At 47.5% G+C, this 21,245-nt stretch overlaps 1 protein-coding gene across 1 annotated transcript in view; it reads right to left on the bottom strand.

The window, feature by feature from the left end:
* The window catches only part of CKS1B (CDC28 protein kinase regulatory subunit 1B), a 114,252-nt gene that overhangs the window by 34,780 nt on the left and 58,227 nt on the right, over positions 1-21,245 (bottom strand). The window contains exon 2 of the mRNA XM_069650223.1: positions 8,153-8,280. Within this exon, the coding sequence (XP_069506324.1) occupies positions 8,153-8,280 (128 nt within the window). The remainder of the gene's footprint in view (positions 1-8,152; positions 8,281-21,245) is intronic.

The raw sequence follows: 21,245 nt of genomic DNA on the forward strand, positions 1-21,245 counted from the left end.
GACTGGATACTTACACATCAGAGCCCGGGGGCCCGATAGAGAGGAGCACATCGAGAAAGCGCATCGTGCAAAGAATTTATACACATGTCAAAAGCCAGGACGAGACAGGGGTCACAAGCAGCAACGACAAATAAAAGAGGAGCCAAGCAGGCACAAGATCTGACCCACATCTAGGGAATTGGAAACGCAGGTCGAAGCAATCAAATAAACAGCCAAGCAAAGAAGGAGACACTACTGAGCAAAACGAAGATTTGGATATGGCCTCACAGGAAGATATGAAAACCTGGTTCAAGGAATTCCAGGGCCAGTTCATGGCCACAACGCAGTCACAATTTGATAACATGAAAGGAGAACTGAAACATGCAGTTCAGGAACTAAAAAAAGACATTGAATCCCTAGAGGAGAGAACGGACAATCTGGAAAAGACGGTCCAGAACATGGACGAGGAGGCGACCCAACAAGCGGAGGCACAAGACCGCCTGGCACGTCTGGTGTTGGAACTCGAAGCACAATGCGAAGACTTGGAAAACAGGTTGAGGAGATCAAACATTCGCATTAAAAACATGCCGGGAAACAGAGGATAAAGACCTTCGCACAGCAGTGCAACAAGTGTTTCAAGACATACTAAAGGATGATCCCAGGGACGACATACACAGACAGAATTCATAGGGTAGGCCCCCGGAGAACAGGGGACCCTGGAACCCGCCCAAGAGACGTCCTGGTGGCCATGGCTAGGTACACACAAAAGGAACAAATATTGAGAAAGGCCAGGACGCTGGAACAAATAAGGATGAACGGCAGTGAAATACTACTATTCCAGGACCTAGCACAATCCACGCTCAGAAAGAGAAGAGAAATGAGGTAGCTGACCAAAATCCTGGCTGAAAAACAAATCCGGTATAAATGGACATTCCCCTTTAGCCTACTATTCTCGTGGGAAGAAAGACAATATCGCATCACAACATGCGAAGAGGGCCTCAAGATCGTGGGATGTCAGGAGCACGAACTAGACCCCCCAAAATCAAAAGAATCCCCAAAACAAAAGAGACAGCCAAGGGGCTGGCAAACGGTGAAAAGAAAGGCTCTGAACCCGTAATCCAGAACAAAACTAACTCCCCGGGAAAAGAAGCTACTATGAAATATAGAAGAGTGACAATGTGTGCAATCACGAGAGCAAGGGCAAGCGCCGAAAATTAGGTGCGGCTGGGCCTCGGAACAGCCGTGGAATCGACACCTCAAGCGGGGTTTAGGAGTCCCTGCATATAGTATTCCTGAGTAGTTTGAGGGCATGGAGCAAAGGTGACACGCCGGAGCAACCAAAGGGCCCAGGGCCCTCTCCTCAGGAACAAAGTTGGGGGGGGAAAGGGAAGGGAGAGAGTTCAGGGGAAAGTTGAGGGGGGGGGGGGGAGGGGGGTTGAAGACCCATATACCGGTTCAATGACATTTCAGTGCAACCCACAGGATGGTCCTAGTAAGAAAATGCTAACACACCGGAAAGAATGGGGCTGAAAAACATAACATCAGAGGGCTGAATTCGCCAGTGAAGAGGAAAAAAACGGAACACTTCTTACAAAGGGAAAAGTTCGACATAATATCAATCCAAGAAACCCACATCCAGAAGAAGAGAAAAAGCCAGGTCCGGATAAAGGGCTACAAACAGATAATTCAATCCAACGACGAAGAGAAAAAAAAGGCGTACTCCTAGCCTTCGCAAACCATCTGCGGGTCCAAATTAAGGAGACATTAACAGACAAAAACGGCTGCTATGCTTTTGCGAAGGTCCAGATAGATAATCGCAAACTAACGATTGCAACTTTATACGCCCCGAACACGGGCAAGGATGGATGCATTAAAACAACAATTTAGCGTGGAATCTATCAGAAGACCGGTGGAACCCCAAAACCTCCCTACAGGGGGCCCCGTCACCGACACTCAGACAGGCAATGCAGAATCTGGCACTAGAAGACGTGTGGAAAAGAATTAGAGGGTCAACCAAAGGATATACGTATCATTCACACGTACATGATACAAGTTCTAGGATTGACTACATCTGGGCCACAGGAGCATTAACCGGTGAAATACAGGACATCGAAAAAGGCGCAATCTCATTATCAGATCACGCTCCTCTATGGATCACCCTTCCAGAATGGAGGAAACAATCAGGTCTATGGCGCTGGTCTTTTCCCTAGAGAATTGATTCAAGATTTAGCAACAAGAGAAATAATCAGAGAGAAAATAGAGGAATACTTTGAGCACAACGACACCCCAGACGTGTCCCCGAGCACCACGTGGGAAGCATTCAAAACAGTGATCAGGGGTCAACTAATAGTGTTGAAAGCTCAAAAGATAAACTCTTACATAAATGGGAAGACGAGCTGGGGGAAAACATGGAAGAACTAGGGAAGAAATTACTAAGAACCCCTCCAGGAAAATAAAGAGAGCATATCGACACATACAGAGCCAGATAGACCTAATAAGGACCAAGAGAGCCGAAATGCAATTATTGCACACAAAACACTGGTATGCAATGAAATCAAATAAAGCAGACAAGCTACTGGCACGACAACTAAAAGGCATCCGGCAAGAACAATCGGTGAAAACTCTGACAGATGGACAACCGGTCAAGAGAACACAAACGAAGGACATAAAAGAGGTGTCTCGAGAGTTATATCAGAACCTCTACACGTCACAGTGTCCGAGTGAACAGGCTCAGGAGACATTTCTGTTGGGGCTGTCACTCCCAACGGTAACCCCAGCTGAAAGAGCAGCCCTCGCTCAACCAATCGCACCAGAAGAGGTGATGAAAGTGATAAGAGACCTTCCTAAGAGTAAAGCTCCCGGACCAGATGGCTATATCGAAGCATTCTACAAGACATATGCAGAAATATTAACTCCCTATTTGACAACACTATTCAACACCTTTAAGACAGCGCGCAATGTAGCCGCATCTATGAATGATGCCAAGATTCTGGTCTTCCATAAGAAAGGGAAAGATCCTGAAAACCCGAGCTCATATCGTCCAATTGCTTTAATCAATGTCGATCCTAAACTTTATACGAAAGTCCTAGCCAACAGGTTAGCACCACTGCTCCCCAAACTAATCCATCAAGAACAATCAGGCTTCATCCCCAACAGGAAAACCCACGACAACATAAGACGAATAGTTCACCTCATAGAAAAGGCCGGAATCATGAAAATCCCCTTGGCAATAATAGCATTAGATGCTGAAAAAGCGTTTGACCGGGTTGAATGGTCAATGCTATATGCTATTCTACGGAAAACGGGCTTGGGGAAAGACTTTATCGACATGATTCGTGCCAATTACAACTCACCGAAGGCCAGGATAGCAGTTAATGGCGAGCTCTCAGACCCAGTCAATATTGGCAGGGGTACAAAACAAGGTTGCCCCTTGTCATCACTTCTTTACGCAATCTTTCTCGAACCCCTTCTTGCAAGGATCAGAGCGGCCCAGGACATCAAGTGCATAGAAATGGGAGGATATACACATAAGACTGCGGCATACGCAGGTGATATGCTGCTGACCATAGCGGACCCCAGCAATACGCTGCCCCTCCTCATCCAACAGATAAGACGATTACGGAGCGATCTCGGGGCTGAAAATAAATAAGCAGAAATCGTCTGTAATGCCCATGGCGGGAGACATCGAGGGAACATACAAGACTGATTGAAGACCTGAATCTTCAAAAGGCCGAAAGAGGGGTGAAGTATTTGGGTGTAACCCTGACTCCACAAATAAAAGATCTTTACAATCGAAACTACCCCAAACTCATAAGACGTAAAAAGCGATTTACTCAGATGGAACCCACTGTCAATATCTTGGTGGAGCAGGATAACGGTCATCAAGATGACTGTATTACCCAGGCTGCTGTATTATTTCCAAGCTCTCCCCATTCGAATCCCGGCATCATTCTTCAAGACCCTCTCCAAAACCATTACAAAGTACATTTGGCAAAACAAAACAACAGAGTGTCACAACAGGTGCTCACGGCACACAAATCAGATGGAGGAATGGCGTTCCCCCATTTTAGAAAGTACTACGAGGCAGCTCAACTGTGGGTCCTTAATGAATGGATTACGGACAATTCAGAAAAACTGGGCGGCACAGGACAGAGCCGTCGCAAGATCGAATCTGCGCCACCTCTTATGGAGGAGACCCAAACACAGACACCGGAACATCAAAATTAGCGAAGTCATGAGCACCACCATGGATATTTGGAACAGAACAACGAAGGAAACCTTAACGAAGGAGCCCGCCCCATTTATACCACTTTTTGACAATCCAGACTTGCCCGCAGGACAGGTAAAAGGATCCTTCAGGAAATGGCATGAGGCGGATTGTACAAAAGTGGGAGATATGATAGAAGAACATCGAATCAGATCCTTCTCAGACTGCCAGGAAATATTGGGCCTCACGGAAAGGGATAGATATCAGTATGAGCAGCTCCACCACTGGCTCGCAACACCAAGAATATCAATAGCATGGACAAGGGACCTCACCCCATTTGAAATGTATATGATGACCCACACGGGGGAGAATAAATGTGTTTCTACTCTGTACAAGTTCATAAACGTCCAAGAACACCACATCACTTGGCAGTATATGAAGAAGTGGGAAGAGACCCTAGGGAAACAAATTACGAGGCAACAGTGGACCTACCTGTAGCTAATAATCCCGAAATAGACACGTGCTGTACAAACGAGGGAAGCCTGGACGAAAGTGATGATTCAATGGCACTATGCGCCGGAGAGAATCCACAAAATGTTCCCAACAAATCAGGGGAAATGCTGGAGGGGATGCGACTCTGTGGGAAGTTGGAGACACGTCTGGTGGGACTGTATAGTAATACAACAATTCTGGGAAGAAGTAAAAGCACAAATGCAGATAATTTTCGAGGGCGCGGCCGACCTAGGAGAAGAAATTTGGATGTGTGGGATGTGCCCCCCCCCCCCCCCCCCCGAGATAAGTCTTTCACAAATACTCAAAAACGGAACTTCATGGGAGTCCTTATAGCAGCATGGCTAGCCATAGCCCAAAAATGGAAACCAAAGACCCCTCCAACTTCACAAGAATGGCTCCAGTGGATCTGGAATCATGTAGCCATGGAGAGGATCACTTATAATATTCAAGGCGACAGACAGAAGGTCACTACAGCCTGGGGAGACGCCTTAGACTACCTGCAAAGCGATTTTATGCTGCAATGGTGCCCACACAAGATCCGTATTCTTGACATGTTTTCAGCTTAAGTGGGACTCATACAAGGGTTGCAGAGACATTGAATAGACGTTCGAACCGGAAGGGAGGGAGGGGGTGGTTGGGGAGGGGGGAAGAAATGCCAATAAAAAAATAAATAAAATGATGAGGCGGAGGTTAACAGAGTATTCGCTCTGATTGAAAAGTGGATGCTTGATAACTTCCTAGCTCTGAATCGCAGTAAGACAGAGCTGCTAATAGTAGGCAGTTCCAAAGCGATTAAAAACTTAAATCAAGCCTACAGCGCATTTAAACTGAGCGATGACATTATCACTCCTTTGCCAAAAACTAATATACTAGGAGTAATACTGGATCCGACACCAAGTATGAAAGCTCATGTTTCATCTGTGGTGGCGGGGGTAGTTTATTACATGAAATTGTTGGCTCACTTGAGGCCCATGATTTCGCAAGAAAGCGCTGAGACAATAGCAAGGCAATAATCGGCACCAAGTTGGATTATTGTTGCAGTCTCCTGCTGGGCATCAGTCAACGAGAATTGCACGGACTACAGGTTGCCCAGAATTGGGCGGTCAGAGTAGTATTCAGACTCCCCAGGCATAGTCACGTAACCGTGGCCAGACGCTCTTTGCACTGGCTTCCTATTGAAGCCAGGATTAACTTTAGAGTGCTAGTTATAGTCTTTAAATGCCGGCTCCAAATAATGCCAGCATATTTACAACAGCACATAAAAGAAAAGTGTAATCAAAGATCTCTGAGATCTAATTCCTTAAATCTGATCACGCAGCCAATATGTAAGACATCAAAGGCAGAAAAGCATTCAATGTGAAGGCCCCTTCTATGTGGCACAATCGTCCTATATGTTTGAGGAGTCACTCCTCCCTCCTCTCTTTTAAGAAGGAATTGAAGACCCTCTTGTTCGCTTGACATCCCTATAAAATGTGGATCCTTTCAACAGCGCTGTTTCTCTTACTGGGGATCTCAGAATATCTCCAGTAATGCTACCTGGACCTCTCTTTTCTTATAGTTGTCTCCTTGGTGTTGTATGTCCTTCTCTGTAGTCTGCGCCTTTATGCCCGAGGGTCAATAGTGCGCATAAAAAATCTAATGTAATGTAAAACCTCTGTAGAAATCTACATGTCATTTCTTGGTAGGTTCGAATATAATCAGATATTTGAAAGCAATTAAGTCTAGCTCTTAGGAACCTTTAGTTTTGTGTTGTAGGTATACAGATTTACATATTTGTAAGTTACTTCATTTAAGTCATCTTTATAAAATAGTATTGTTGAAAGCAAATATGGGGACATGGCTGGGAAAGGAGGAGTGGGCAAGTGAGTCATGATGATTTGCCAAAGATGTGAGAAGAGAGGCAGTTGCTGTCCTGGGGGTATGGTCTTCCCCGATCCAGCGCTCCTGTGCTAATTTTGTTAGCATTTGAAGTCTTGTGAAAGGGTTTACTCGCATTGCCTCAGGACGTAACTGGTCATGCTCTACTTCAACACTATAAGGCAATCCTGCAGTAGAGGTATACTACCCTGTCTGCCCCAGTACCATTTCCTGCCCTATCGTCCTTGGAACCTGCGGTCACAGCAGGAATCATAGGTATGTAGCTCACCTTATGTTTTAAAAGAAAATAAGCATTGGTTGTATATTTATAACAAGAAAATCATCATATGTAGCTTGTGAATTAAAAACCTATTGCTAGTTTGGACAAAATGGCCAAATCTATACACACAAAAAAAAGGTAATTCAAATCTGCCGCAAAAGCAACACTTAACTTCAGTTAGGAAAACGCAATCACATTTTTGTTCCACTACATTCCACAGTCAGAAGTGGCTTTCAAGTCAAAGTTGCAAAAACAATGGTCACAAACAAAAATTCAACCAAATATAGCTTGGTAGATGTGTTCAAGTGCCCGAGTTGCAGAGTGGTCGCCATTCCCGGCATTGCCACTTAACTAAAGTGTGTACTCAAAGGCTAATTGTTTTAGTTCACTGAGGCGTATCTGTCAAAAGTCCCCAAAACTGATTCAGCTCAGTGTCCACCACTCCAAAAAGCCTCACTTTTGATATTGTCATATATGTAAAAATAAGTGACCATTCATATACTGGACAGTACAAAGTTTGTCTCTTTGCCTACTTCTGGCAACTTTGCTAAATGCAACTTACCCATGAGCTGCTCGAGTATTGTGTTTAAGACTCAATCTGATGTAATTTTCTGTGAAAACACAGATGACACTACATATTCAAAATAGAGGGCCCCTTAAATCTTTTGTCGCCCTGGGTCCCACAAATCCTAGGCTTGGCACTGGTCAAGAGTGTGCATTGTACAGGGCCTTCTTCCAACAGTTGGAAATTCTTGGTGAGCGAGGAGGAGCGATCAAAAGCAAGACAGTGCTCAAGAAACCATCACAATTGAGACAAAGGAGGGCTGGATCCTTCCACTTTAATACTCAATACTCAGCTGTTTTGAATCATTAACATTTAAATTTGTCAGCTTTTCGAAAAACTACTACTATTCATTAGATCGGTTTCACACAGCTGCTCATCTAAACAAAAAAGGTACCTTGGATTACATAGTAATAATCCAAAATGTACTAAAGTCACTCATCCAATAGAAAGGGATGAAGGGTCAGTTAAGTCTGCACTATATCCCTTACCCAACTGAGCCCACATCAGCAAAAGCGATTCTAGCACAATGAATAAAATAAATAGAGTTTAAGGTCCTAAAGTTTTCCTTTCCCCCATAGTCCATGCAGGTTAAAGGAAGTGTCGTTTAATTTTGCTTTCACACACAAACTCTGCCCCACTTGTGACAATGTTGTTGCGCAAACACTGCAAACAGACACTGATCAATGGCATAGGAGCGCTGAGGTTGCACATCAACCAGCATCACAAGACAAACAGGGAACAGAAAACTTGCCTGGTTCGTGAATCATATAGTGGACCCAGCCCTGACTCTGCTGGACTCCCAGGTTCCGCCACTCAGTCTCCGTCATTAAGTGTGTTTTTGGTACCAACTTTGCAATGTCCTTGGGCAACATCACGTGCCTGCAAAAGAAACAGAAAATATATCAAACCCTGTTTTGATGTCCACCTCACATAGGTGGTCGTTGACACCACCCTAGCATTAGTGTCGAGTGATTCCATTCATCTATGCCAAACAAAAAGCACTCGACATGTGCTGCTGTAGGTTGTAATACCTTCCTCTCAACCTCATCCAAAAAAAAAAAAAACTCTTGTTCAAGCTAGCTCTGAATGCCAGTGAAAACCTCACCTTCACATAACGCCTAGGCCACTCACCAAGCATGGCCACACATTGGACATTCTCTTCCTGCAACACATACTAAACGCCATTTTGCTGGGCCAGTCCATCATCTCTACCCTCCACAATGGTCAACAGGCCGATGTAAATCATTTCTTTTTTTTAGAAAAAAACTGATTTGGCATATCCCAATCATGCAAGCATCTGATCAGTTATTGTAGGAGTAGACACACAAATGCACAAAGTTATTCTGTGGACAGGGCCTAGGTCATACCATTACTCCTGCACGAACAAAAGGACTGTTTTCACCCATTAGAATCGAGACAGCGCATGCATCCACTGACAACTATGCCCAAGAGAAGAGGTGTTCCATCACCTGAAGAAATCCCCTTTATCCATAGAGCCCTTTATCAGCATAGTCATGGCTCATCTTTATGCACTTGGAGCATACAAACACATGGCTCACCGCCAGCAAATAGACAACAGTGATCAATCATCACTGCTTAACCTCCAGCATCTATGGACTGCTCTCACATTAATGCACAAGCATAGACCGTCCGACTCCCATAAATCAGGGTTGTGCCAATGTTGAATCACTTAGTTCTTGGGAATACGAGAAGGTTCTCATTCCTCCAGACATGTTGCCATAATAGAGCTTGGTGGGAAGCTCTCGACTATTCTACTGCTTTGTTCTACTTTTTGGCCTCTCTTGTTCTCGATGAACACCACTCAAATCAATGCATCATTCCTCTATCCATTTGCTTTGCTCATTATCCTATCAGGACTATTTCCTCTTCTCTTGATCCCTTGGATGGCTTTCCTTTCACTCTCAATTGAAATTCTATTTTGTCTAGTATTCAAATCTTTACATGGTCTTGCCCCTGATTATCTTGCCTCTCTTCTTTCATTCTACTCCCGCCTCGTCCTCTCCCTTCTGCTGGACTCTTCTTACTTACTGTTCCACATGCCCCTTGCACACAACCTCGTTTTCAATTTTTCAGCTGTTGGCTCATCTCCACTGGAGCCTTCTTCCATTATCCCTACGATCCATCACCTCTTAATCACTGTTTCGCTCCTCCCTAAAATCTTCTCTACTACAGTCTCCTGTCTGAGTCCTATTGGCTAACTGTGAACACAATTGTTGATGTTCTCTTTGTGCAGCGCTTTGGTAAAAAAGCACTATATAAATATCAATAAAACACAAATGGGAAAGTGTTTAAATGCCACGGTTTTCAGTTTCAAAAAGGTCTTCTGTTCTCCCCACAGCACATACTAACGCACTTGTTGAATACTTTGTCCTCTTAAGGAATGGGGCGCCAAACTGCCTTCTTTGTTTGCAGGTTCTACAGAAGACGTACTCTGGAATCTAAACAGGATTGGCAAATGATTGGAGCATCATGATAAATCTCCACCTGGACACAGCAAGCCAGCTCACTCTTCTTGGTATGGAGAACAAGTCTCTCCAAAGATATGACTTACTTCTCACCAAATGCATTTAAAAATGTATAGCCCAGCTGGTCATCATATACACAGGAATTAATCTGCAAATGGTGCAGCTTTTGGCATTACAGAATGACTAACAGAGAACGCCCCTTATCCTAGAGATTGGTCTGTTGTCTTGACAGAGTGAGCTTCTGCAATCCAAGGTACATGGTGGCTGGCACCTATACTCTTTTTCGACAAGACGTTTTTATTAGAAGTTTTCAGGGAGGCATACAACAAGTACATCATCACAAATAAACCAGTTATTACAAGGGCATAACAATCACATAAGAATATATTGTCACATAAGAATATATTGTCATAAGGGATCAACATCACAGTTGCAGCATTTCTGGGGGCGAGGGGGCTTTCCCCTCCCCGATTACCTACCATGCTACTAATATGAGGAGTGTCAAGAGGGTCATGTGCTCATTGCAGTTGGAGGGACTATGTGAGCCATCGGGTTATGGGAGGGCGGTGGGCCAGTCCTGGATACTTCTCCGCATATTCCATTAAGGGTGTCCAACTGTTCGGAAATCGTGCGATATCCCCCAGCTGCAAGGCAGTAATTCTTTGCCAAACCACAATGTCCCAACATTTTGGCCACCAAATAGGCAAAGATGGGCCTTCCAGATGTTTCCATAGACGTGTTATGGAGATTTTCGCGGCGGAGAGGTGTGTGATTAATTTGGCTATCTGACCTGTTAACGGGAATGCCCCCTCCTTGGTGTCCCCCAACAATACTATGCAAGGATCCCAAGGGATTTCCAACCCTGTGAGCAACTTGATATGTTCTAATACTGCTTTACAGAATCCTGTAATTTTTGGGCAGGCCCATAACAAGTGAAACAGGATTCCAGCATCTGTGCAACCTCTCCAACAGCCTGAGGGAATAGTAGGGTCGCTTTTGTTCAGGAGTCACATAGTACCGGTAGCACACCTTGTATCCCCCCTTCTCCATTTGTAATACATTTGGTACTGCTATGTAGTCATTCCCATATTTTGCCCCAATCTTCTACTTCTAGTGTGTGCCCCAGGTCTTTTTCCCCAATCCGAGCACGTATTTCTCCTTCCAGGAAGGATCTGTTTTGTCTAACAGCCAATATAAAGTGGAGATTTTGCCCCTGGCAGCAGATGCTGTTCGGGTTCTTTCCAGCGTAGCTAGGTCCCTCCCTCCTTTTTCTTTAACCTCACCTTGTGATGCCCAGTGTCTTATTTGTGCGTAGTGGAAATGCTCTGATTCTTGGACATGAAACTTTGTTTTACATTCTATGAATGTGGGGGGGGAGAATCCATCCTACAGGAAGTCCCCAAGTCTCCTCAGGCCTCCCGCCCTCCAGGTTGTTAAACTATTGGGGGGAAACCAGGGGTGAAGTCTCGGTTACCCCAGGGTGAGGGGGGCCAATTGTGCTCGTGCAACCCCACTTATGCGCTGCTGGCCTCCAATTTGTTACAATATTTTTCTTTTGGCCGTGAGGGGCCTCAATGCTGCCAGATTCCGGGCTGGGACTATATGAGGGAGGGAGGAAAGAGGGCCTGTGCACCATGTTTCCTCAATCTGCTTCCAGTGAGGCTGGTCTGCCAGGGATATCCCAAGCAAATGCAGGAGAGCTGTGCAGCTCTGCAGTATCTGGCTAGATCTGGGCCACCCAGGACCCTAGAACGGGTCACGATTTGTCTGGAAATGTGTGGTTTCTTCCCTGCACAGATACATTTCATTACACTTTTCTGCAATTTCTTCAGGTCTGCTTCCGGGATGTTTTTTGGGAGGGCCGTGCAGTGGTAGATAATCCTCGGGACAATATTCATTTTAACCGCCATTATTCTTCCTAGCCAAGAGATTTCTTGCTTTCCCCCCCCATCATTCTAGGTCTTTTTGTAGCTCCTTGAGTAGTGGTGGAAAGTTGTGTTGGTATATCTGTTTGACCTTTTTGGGAATTTGGCCTCCTAAATACCCAATAATGGAGATGGCCCAGGGGATGGGGATGGGTGGAGCTAGCGCTTCTCTTTGTTTGCGCTGTATGTTAACTGCCAATGCGGATAATTCACTTTAAATCCAGAGACCCTCCCAAAGGCCGCAATTTCTTCCCATAGGGCCCCTCCATCTGTGCGATTTTCAGGAGGACATCAGCAAACATGGCCGTTTTGTATTCCCTCTTTCCTACAGTAAGGCCCGGTTCCATTGATAGGGCGATCTTATCTGTTCTTGCCCCATTAATTCTTAATTGAGTAGAGGGGTTTTGGTAATTGGACATTGCCCAGGCTACAAAGTTGGGGCCGAACCCAAAGTGAGAGAGCGTTGCCTTTTTGTATCCCCAATCCAACAGGTCAAATACTTTAAAGGCATCTATAGAAATGACAGCCAATTTCTCTCCCTTTCTGGTTGCAGATTCCATCAGGTCAATTGTGCCCCTTAATATCATGTGTGCTTCTACCAGGGATGAAGCCTGTCTGGTCTGGGTATATCAGTTTCAGGAGAACGTTGCTCAGCCTAATAGCAAGGAGCAGAGCTCTGGGCCTTTACCTGGTTTGAGGGCGAGAATGGTTAGTGATTCTGCCATTGATGGGGTAATGGTTTTCGTCGTGAGGAACAAGTTGAATAGGGCTGTGAGCGGAGGGGCCCAGGATATAGGAGTATGTCTTGTAGAATTTGGCTGTGAGCCCATCAGGGCCCGGGCCGAATATTTCAGGGATTTAATTGCTTATGCATTTTCTTCCATTCAGATCTGTCCCTCTAAGGGGGCTAAGAGGTCCCGGACAGGAGGGGGCGAACACTGAGGGATAACTACACAACTTGGATTTCCAGCGCAATAGGGGCCACCGCCATGATTTGCCTATTGTACTCAGCCATCAGTTCCCTTTTCGCGGGCTCAGTAAATCGCATGTTACCATCATTCCCCTTAAGCTTTAAGATATTATTTCTATTGTGGACCTTTTTTAATTTGTATGCCAAGACGCGGTTTGCTTTGTTCCCATTGATGAAATAGAATTGCTTTGTGTACACCAGGGCTTTAGCTTAACTATCTGCCCAGTGCATTTCTAGGACTATTTTGGCTTTTTTTAAAAGGTCCCTCTCCCCTTTCCTCATTTGCTGCTTTTTGTAATTTCTTTCCAGGTCTGCGACTACCACTTCCAGTTTAGAGCCTTGTAGTCGGGAGACCCTTTGTTGCTCTGCTACTGCACTGATCAGAGCCCCCCGCACCACCGGCTTCATGGCGTCCCAAATCATGGCAATAGGGGATTCCCTAGTTGTATTCTCGTTGATGTAGTGGACAAGGGTCTCGCTCAGTTCTGTTTTTATAACCGCATCAAGAAGGGTAGAATCGTGTTATTTCCAAATTTTTGGGAGGAGGGGCTGGGGAACCCTGTATCCGCAGATCTGCTGTGACAGGGCCATGATCCGATAGAAGCCTCGTGTGGATTTGTGCCTTTCCTGACAGGGGAAGAGAACACCTGGCATAAGAATCAGGTCTATTCTAGAGAAGCCTTTGTGAGCATTAGAGTAGAAGGTGAAGTCAGCCGAACCCATGTTGGCTAACCGCCAGATGTCGACAGTCTGTTTCCCTGAGAAAGATAGCAAGGCCTAGTGCCCAGGAGAAGTCTGCTCTAGTAGTGGGTGGGGGGGGGGGGTTTAATCCACTCGGGGGTCTGGGACTACATTAAGTCCCCACCAATCAGGAGGTGTCCCTCTGTGAATACGAATATTCTTGGTATAAGGTCACGCAGGAATTTCTCCTGTTCGTTGTTCGGGGAGTAGATGGCTGCTATGGTAAGTGGCTGTTCCAGGACAGGCCCTTAAAGCAGTAGTAACCTACCCCAGGGATCCCTTTTTACTGTAATTTGGGTTAGAGGCACGTTTTCTCTGAGCAGGATGGCCACCCCCCCCCCTTCTTCTCCCCCAAGGTGGCACAGTAGGATTTCTTAAACCTTTGGAATCTAATTCTGTGTTCATCTGCTTGAAGCAAGTGGGTCTGCTGCATACAAGTAAAGTCGCCTGCGAGTTGTGTTAATCTACGCTCTATTGATCTTTTCCCCGGGAAGTTGAGCCCCTATACATTCCACGTTAGCATTCTTATTTCCCATTCACTGCTAGAACCCATGGTTACTACTGGTGTGGATGCTACTAATTCTGTCGATAGAGATACTCACCCGTGTCGAGGTAGAATTGCTTGGCCCGAGTGTAGCTGGATGAATGTTGTATGTTGATGCCTTGTTGCCTTCGGTCCCCAACTCTTCCTCCTCTCCAATAATGGTCGGGAATGACCCTCCACCAACAGGGTTTCCGGCTCAATCCTGCCACCGACAATTGAAGGCCAACATGGGATAAGCAGCATAGCTTTAAAATGCACAAATAGGATTTCCGCAGTATGCTTATTCAATATTCACCAACGTTACGATCTTTGCGCCCCATTCTTGGGACTGGGTTGGCTTCCCTACTCTTATAGGTTACTAGGAAGGGTCAGCACTCCAGCTGTTGCCACAGCGGAACGGATGTTCATCATTTGACTTACTCCTGGTCGCCTTTCAGTGGTTTCTGATCCCATAGGACAATCGAAGGTTGAGATCTGGTTCGGTAATTGTGGGAATGATGCGCCCTTCCGTCCGGGTTCTTGTTTTTCCGTGGTGGGCCCTAAATGCGGCATCTCCTGCGCACTCTCGTCCAGGTGCTCGTGGGTTGGTTTCTCTGCTGGATCCTGGGAGACCGATTCTCTATCCGCGCCTTCGCTCTCTGCTCCCTTCCCTAGGAACTTCTCAGCTTCCTTTGGCGAGTGAATCGGTTTTCCTTGCCAGGTGAAATTTAAGGAGGTCAAAAAGCCCCAGCGGTATAGAACCTTCTTATCCCTCAACCACTCAGTCAAGTGCTTCAGTGCTTTTCGCTTGAGGAGGGTGGTACTGGCGAGGTCTCCCCCCCTAAACGGAGTTCGCCCCCCTAAACGGAATAGGTCTAGTATTCCTGGCTTCGCGCATTATTTCCTCCTTAACCTTGAAAAAATGTGATCCTTGCTGGGACATCCAGAGGGAGCAGAGAAGGATTGCCGGGCTCTTGTGCAGTGAACTCTGTATTTCAAGCGGGGCACCATCAGGTAGAGCGATTATGAATCTAAACCGGTCCTTAGTGTAGCTTTCCAAGTCTGCATCAGAGACTGAGTCAGGGATTACCCTTAGGCGTATGTTTTGCCCCGAGCGATTCTCGACATCCTCCTGTTTAGCTTCCAATGCTTCACATTTAGCCTCGAGGGCGGCAACTCTATCCCTAATTTCTTCAACTTCAAATGATTGCTCACACAGAATGTTCTAAACATCTTCTGTTCTGCCTTCAACTGATGCCACCGCTTATCCAGCGTGGATATTTTGCTCATGACTTCCTCGGTTCCTTTGTAGAATTCCCTCATCATGGCCGCCAGCAGCTATTGCAAATCTGATTTTGTAACGGATTGTGTGAGAGAGGCACCGACTGCCTCCCCTGATGGCTCCACCAACTGCGACTCTGCTTGATCGTCCTTCATTCTCTCAGAGGTGGGTTTATTCAGTAATGTAGAAAATGTTCGGTTGCTTGATATTTTTCTGACCTTTCGCCATCCTTCCCCCTGTTTATTGGAGAGTCCGGGGCTACCTTGTTGGACATCCCTTATGTGTTGTGCTATCGTGCAGGAGGAGGGAGGAGGGGGGAATCCAGGCTTATTTCCCCCCCTGGAATACGTTCCCTGGTGTCCTCCGGCGTATGATCTCCGTAGTCGGGGGCTGGAGTTCAGAATTATATAGGGCCCAGGTCCCTCCACAGGAACCAGTGATGGGAACCGGACTCCTGATCGTCAGGGAGTGCTCTGAGCAGAGGGTGTGGGGGGGTTGGCCGGGGACAGTCCACCCCAACTCCTTCCTTTGTGATTGAACAAGGATCTCAGCAGAATTAGCCCACTCTGGTGTCTCCGAGGGTCAGTCTGGACCCAGTCCCGCTGGGTACATTGAATAGCTGGTGCACTGAGGGCCTAGCTCCCCTAGGCCACCCCCCTAGAGCAGTGTGATTAAGTGGATGGACAGCAGCCAAGTGGGGATCCAATCCTCAGAGTTCACTTGGGTGTCCTATTATGCTGGTTGTTGAAGTGTTTCAGAGTCTGGGGACTGGGGCCCCCTCCCACTGCACTATACAGGCGGCCATAGCCTCGGTGGTGCCGCACGGCAGGGTCCGGGGGTGTGCAAGTTTTCGCCCAACTGCAAGGATTATTGTAGCTTAGAGGAGGAGGGAGGGAGAACTCGTATCACGGCGCTAGAGAATCTGGCTGCTGTGGGGCTTGGCAAGCAGGACCCCTGTGGAATAGGAGGCAGTTCAGGTGGCTCAACTCTGCAGGAGAGGATCCAGAGATCCCTTGCGGCCAGTCAGGATCCGCTCACCTCCCAGCAGGCCCGGAGCTGGATGAAGGGTGAGGGGGACCTTCCCCAACTGTTGGGTCGAAAGTGGCTGGCAGGGTGCAGAGGAAATTCACTTCCTGTGATCCAGGAGCCCAGGGCACGGGACTCCAGCAGCCTCTGCCGTTTTAGGTGACGCCCCACACCAGGCCCAAACCGCTGTCACCTCGAGGCACGGGGGAAGTGGGAGGGGGGGGTCGGAGGACAGGATGGAAGTCGGATCCCCACTCCAGGGCTCTCAGGCTTTCACTGCCTACCTCGTGGCTTGAGCTCCTGCCCTCGATGGTTCATCTTTGTCTGCCTGCCTTACCTCGATGTTAACAGTTGGGAGGGCTGGCGTAGGTAGCTGAGAGCTCCCGACACACCGGCATCTGTCCCACGGGCCGAGTAGATTTTCAAGATATGTCGTCCAAACCTTGTTTAGCCCTCCCATTGTGTTGTGCTCATTCCTCGGCCTAAATGTTATTTATGGCGTTGCTCAGGTGCGGAATGCCGGGGGTCGAAGGCCGAGCTGTCACCACCCCCCACCCCACATCTGCTCCGATTCCTCCGTGCAAGGTCCTGACAGCCTCTGCCGCACCACAAAGCCACCTCTCGGCAGGCGGGACACATTCTCCAGGGCCGCTGAGTACTTGGCTATGTGCTATGGTTTTTCTGCTTTCAGCGCGTCTGCATACCTTCCATCCGCCTTACTCAATGCTTTCCATAATTCGCGAGGATCGCAAATCTCTCCCCTCAGCTGCAGCTCCTCCCCCACTCATGCACTCTCCGAAGCTCCAGGACGGAACCCCTGCCATCTTCTATCCCTCGGGGCCGCACATGAAAACGCTTCAATAACGATGAAGCAAGGGTGCCTCACGCCCGAGTTTCAGGCATACGGTGCTCTGTCCCTTCCTCACTCTAAATCTTGTGTATGGAGCCTTTACATTAAGCTACGCCGGTGACACTACCGTCGGTGGCGGAGATGAAGCTGGAGCTTCTACAACGCCATACCGGGCTCAGCTCCAAACAGCGCCCCCTGGCACCTATACTCTTATGCAACAGCTCCTGTGCAGCTAAAATGGCAACTCGGTGTCACATGGAAGCCCAGGCAAATGCTTAAAAAGATTCCAATCAAACTGCCCATAAACACAGGCAAGCTAAGAGCCCCTACGCAGTTCTCTTGGCCAACCTTTGGGTAGTGCAGAACCAGTCCAAAGCTAAATTCTACCAAGGTGCCAGGTTCACGGAACAATTATGACAGTTAGATCAGGCCTACATCAAGTTACACAAAAATATGAAGTTAAACAGTATCCACTTTAACATATTGGTGCTGTGAGACAGGCATGGTATCGAGAGACACAGACTCAAAAGGTGTTAGTTTCAAAACCTTTATTCCTGGGTTGGTGTAATGCCCAACTGGCCCCAACTCTAAAGGGATGGTTCCCTTAAATGATATTTCTAAAGGCCGTAAGTGCGACTGCCTAAACCTATGCGTGCTCTCAATCGAAAATAGGAAAAACCAAGGTTGGCTTCAGGTGGACTTCTCAGCAGGTATAGTTTGGTCAATGTCACAAAAATGAGTTCAATTAAAAAGGGCTGTTCGTAAGACCTTCTTCACAGAGCCCTTGCAATATTTCTTAAATACTTTGTGCCTTTGGTTCCTTCGGGTTCCCATCCCCAAGCTTTAACTTGTCCAAACAATGCAAACGAAATAGAATAGTTCCTTTTGAAACTTCTCAGGGTTCCCTTCCCCAAGCTTCAATCCTTTCAACAATACAAAGCAATAATTCTCCAGCTTGGCTAGGCCTCTCAGGGTTCCGTTCCCCAAGCTCAGGCTCCTTTCAGTTTCCAACACAAATTCAGTTTTGGCACTTTGCTTTTCCTTCAATATCATGAAATAATGGGTATAACACTTTGATAAACCCCTGTGAGCGCCAATGACTGAGTACTGAACTGCTATGTCTAAATATACAGTTACTGAACAACCTGGTCTCTCTAATCCGGCAGCGAGAGAGACCAGGTTGTTCAGTAACTGTATATTTAGGCATAGCAGTTCAGTACTCAATCATTGTTGCACCCAGGTGACTGATGTTTGGCTTGGCGCTCACGGGGGTTTATCATCAGATGGGTGAAACACATCCCATACCAACGCCCTCGTATGCAGGGCTTTGGTCGCTCCCCCCCCCCGCATCTTTGCCACACTCTCACCCAGCGCTCAAGCTCAGCGTGCCATTTGGCGTATTGCGCCCCCCCCAGGTTTCTTCCACGCCAAAGCTATAGTTCTCTTGGCCAGCACACATACCATATCCATTAATTTGACTAAGTGCCGGAATTTGCTTACCCTTGGATAGGAGCCTAAGAGGCATGTCCACTCATAGCGTGTCAACCCCACCCTCCTGCATGTCTGCTCAATTCTGTGCCAGAAACCACACACCTTCAGACATTCCCAGAACATGTGTATTATGTCAGCGTTTTCTGATTTACACCAAAGGCACAGTGAGTTAGTAGTGCTGAACCTAGCAATTCTGTCCGGTGTCATGTACATCCTATAAAGGATGATCAGTTGGATCAGACGGAACCTAGCATTTCTCGACACTTCTCGGGGATATGCCAGGATTCTTTCCCACTCATTCTCTGTGATCGTGCTGCTTGCATCCGCCACCCACCTCTGCTTCAACCGCTGACTCTTGGGGTTCGGCCTGTCTGCGAGTTGACCATAGAGCCTAGACACCAGCCTCCACCCATCCCCTAGGTTGTGAAGTAGTGTTAGCAGCGGTGCTGCCTCCGGTTCCTCCGGCCAGGTTGCCCATGTGATGCTCGCCACCTTTCTGATTTTATGATACCAAAGAAATTGACCTGTGGGTAGTCCTTCCTTCTCACTAATGGTGTTGAAGTCTTTGAAAGAGCCCTCCTGGTACAGATCTCCCCAAGTGTAAATATTGTGTCTTTCCCATAACCTGATCATGGGTAGATCTGCCCTAGTGGCCTTGAGGTCTGCAGCTATCGGAGTGTCCGGTGAGCAAGGGTGGTTTTGTCCCGTTAGTTTCAGTGCTCTGCCCCAAACCTTCCTCCCAAGCAGCACAACCATTGGCTGCACCATAAAGCAGTCCAGTGGTGGCCATAGCACCTCTTTCAGGTGGAGCGGTACCACTAGTGCTTTGAGTAGGTTTGTTTCTGAGGTGACCTCGTCTGCCAGCCATTTGGCCACATGGCCAAGTTGCGCAGCTAAGTAGCATCTTTCCAGGTCCGGCAGCTGTATCCCACCCGACCTGTAGGGTATCATCATGGTGGCTAGTGAGAATCTACGCCTGGAGTTGGCCCCATAGCAGTTCCCTCAGTAGTTTCTCCAGTAATCTAAAGAAAGTAGCAAGTATGAAATAATGAACATTGTGGAAATAGTAAAGGAATCGTGGTAGGACTATCATTTTAGTTATGGCCGCTTTGGCCATAACCGACAGTGGCAGCCTGCCCCAGAATTTCATGGCGTTACAGAGCCCCGTACAGCCACCATCGTGTTACCTCCATGCGTCTTCTCCGGGGTGTGCCAAATGTTAATTCCTAGATATCTGAATTCATGTTTACGCCCTAGATATCTGAATTTGTGTTTATGCCACTGTAGCCCGACCTGTGGGGGGAAGGGGAGGGGGGGGTGGAAAAGGTAGGGGGGGGGGGGGGGGGGGACTCCTCGCTCATTCTTGCTAGTCCCGCTAGCGGGAATATGCATGATTTTGCAGCGCTAAAGTGGATTCCTGATACCCGGGCAAAGTTTTGGAGCACGTCCATGATCACAGGAACATTTAGGTGCGGGTCTCTCATCCGCATACAGGGACACAACATGATCTACTCCTGCCACTCGTATGCCCGCGTCAAAGAATTGCTTCCTTATGTAGATTGCGATGGGCTCTAGGCCCAGGATATAGAGCATTGGGTATAACGGGCAGCCCTTGTGTGTGCCCCTCCGGATGTCCCACAATGCTGCGACAGTCCTCCCTGTTTTGACCATTGCCACTGGTGCTTGATCGAGCAGTTTGATCCATTTTACGAAGCCTCTACCCAGCCCAAATTGGTTCAGGGTGGCAATCAACCACTCCCAATAAATGGAGTCGAACGCCTTTATGGCGTCTAGGGAGATCACTGCGGAGTGCTCTTTTCATGTGCAGTCTGCGCGATAATGTGCTGGAGTCTACGCAGGTTCCCTGCAGTGCTTCTGCCCGGCACAAACACATTTGGATCGCTGTGTACTATGGTTCCTATAACCCTAGACAGCCGCTTTGCCAATATTGTCGTGAGGATTTTGATATCATAATTTAGCATGGCCAGCGGTCTATATGAGCCGCAATCGTTCAGGGGCATCCCAGGTTTTGGAATCGGGACCACTAGTGTTTCACGCATACTTTTGTTTAGTATTCCCGTTTCATATGCTTCTTTGACTGTCTCGTGCAGCAGGGGCGCTAGCTCAGAGCCGTAGGCTTTGTAAAACTCCAGGGGCAACCGATCGCTCCCCGGTGTCTTGCAAGTTGCCAGCGATTGTATTGCCTCCTGTATGTCCGCTACTGACAGTTCCTCATCGAGCATATCTCGCTGTGCCCATCTAGTGCAGGTAGTCCTATTTCCTCTAGCGTATCTTGTATGTCTTCCTGAGGTACCTGCTGTTCGTGGTCGTACAATCGGGAGTAGAAGTCTCTAAATGCTTCGTTTATAGCCAATTGCGTGGTGTGTAGCGTGCCAGAGTCATCCCTTATGGCCATAATTGGGTGTTTTGGGTTCTCCTTTTACACAACCAGGAGAGCAGCCTCCCCGTTTTGTCCCCCTCCGCATGGGCTCTGGTTGTCCTAGCCATGTAGTCTAACTTGGCCAACATGTCCCATGCTCCCTGGCACCC

Source organism: Ambystoma mexicanum, chromosome 1p (assembly GCF_040938575.1).
Source record: "Ambystoma mexicanum isolate Mex_15411 chromosome 1p, UKY_AmexF1_1, whole genome shotgun sequence".
In the NCBI taxonomy this organism is placed as follows: Eukaryota; Metazoa; Chordata; class Amphibia; order Caudata; family Ambystomatidae; genus Ambystoma; species Ambystoma mexicanum.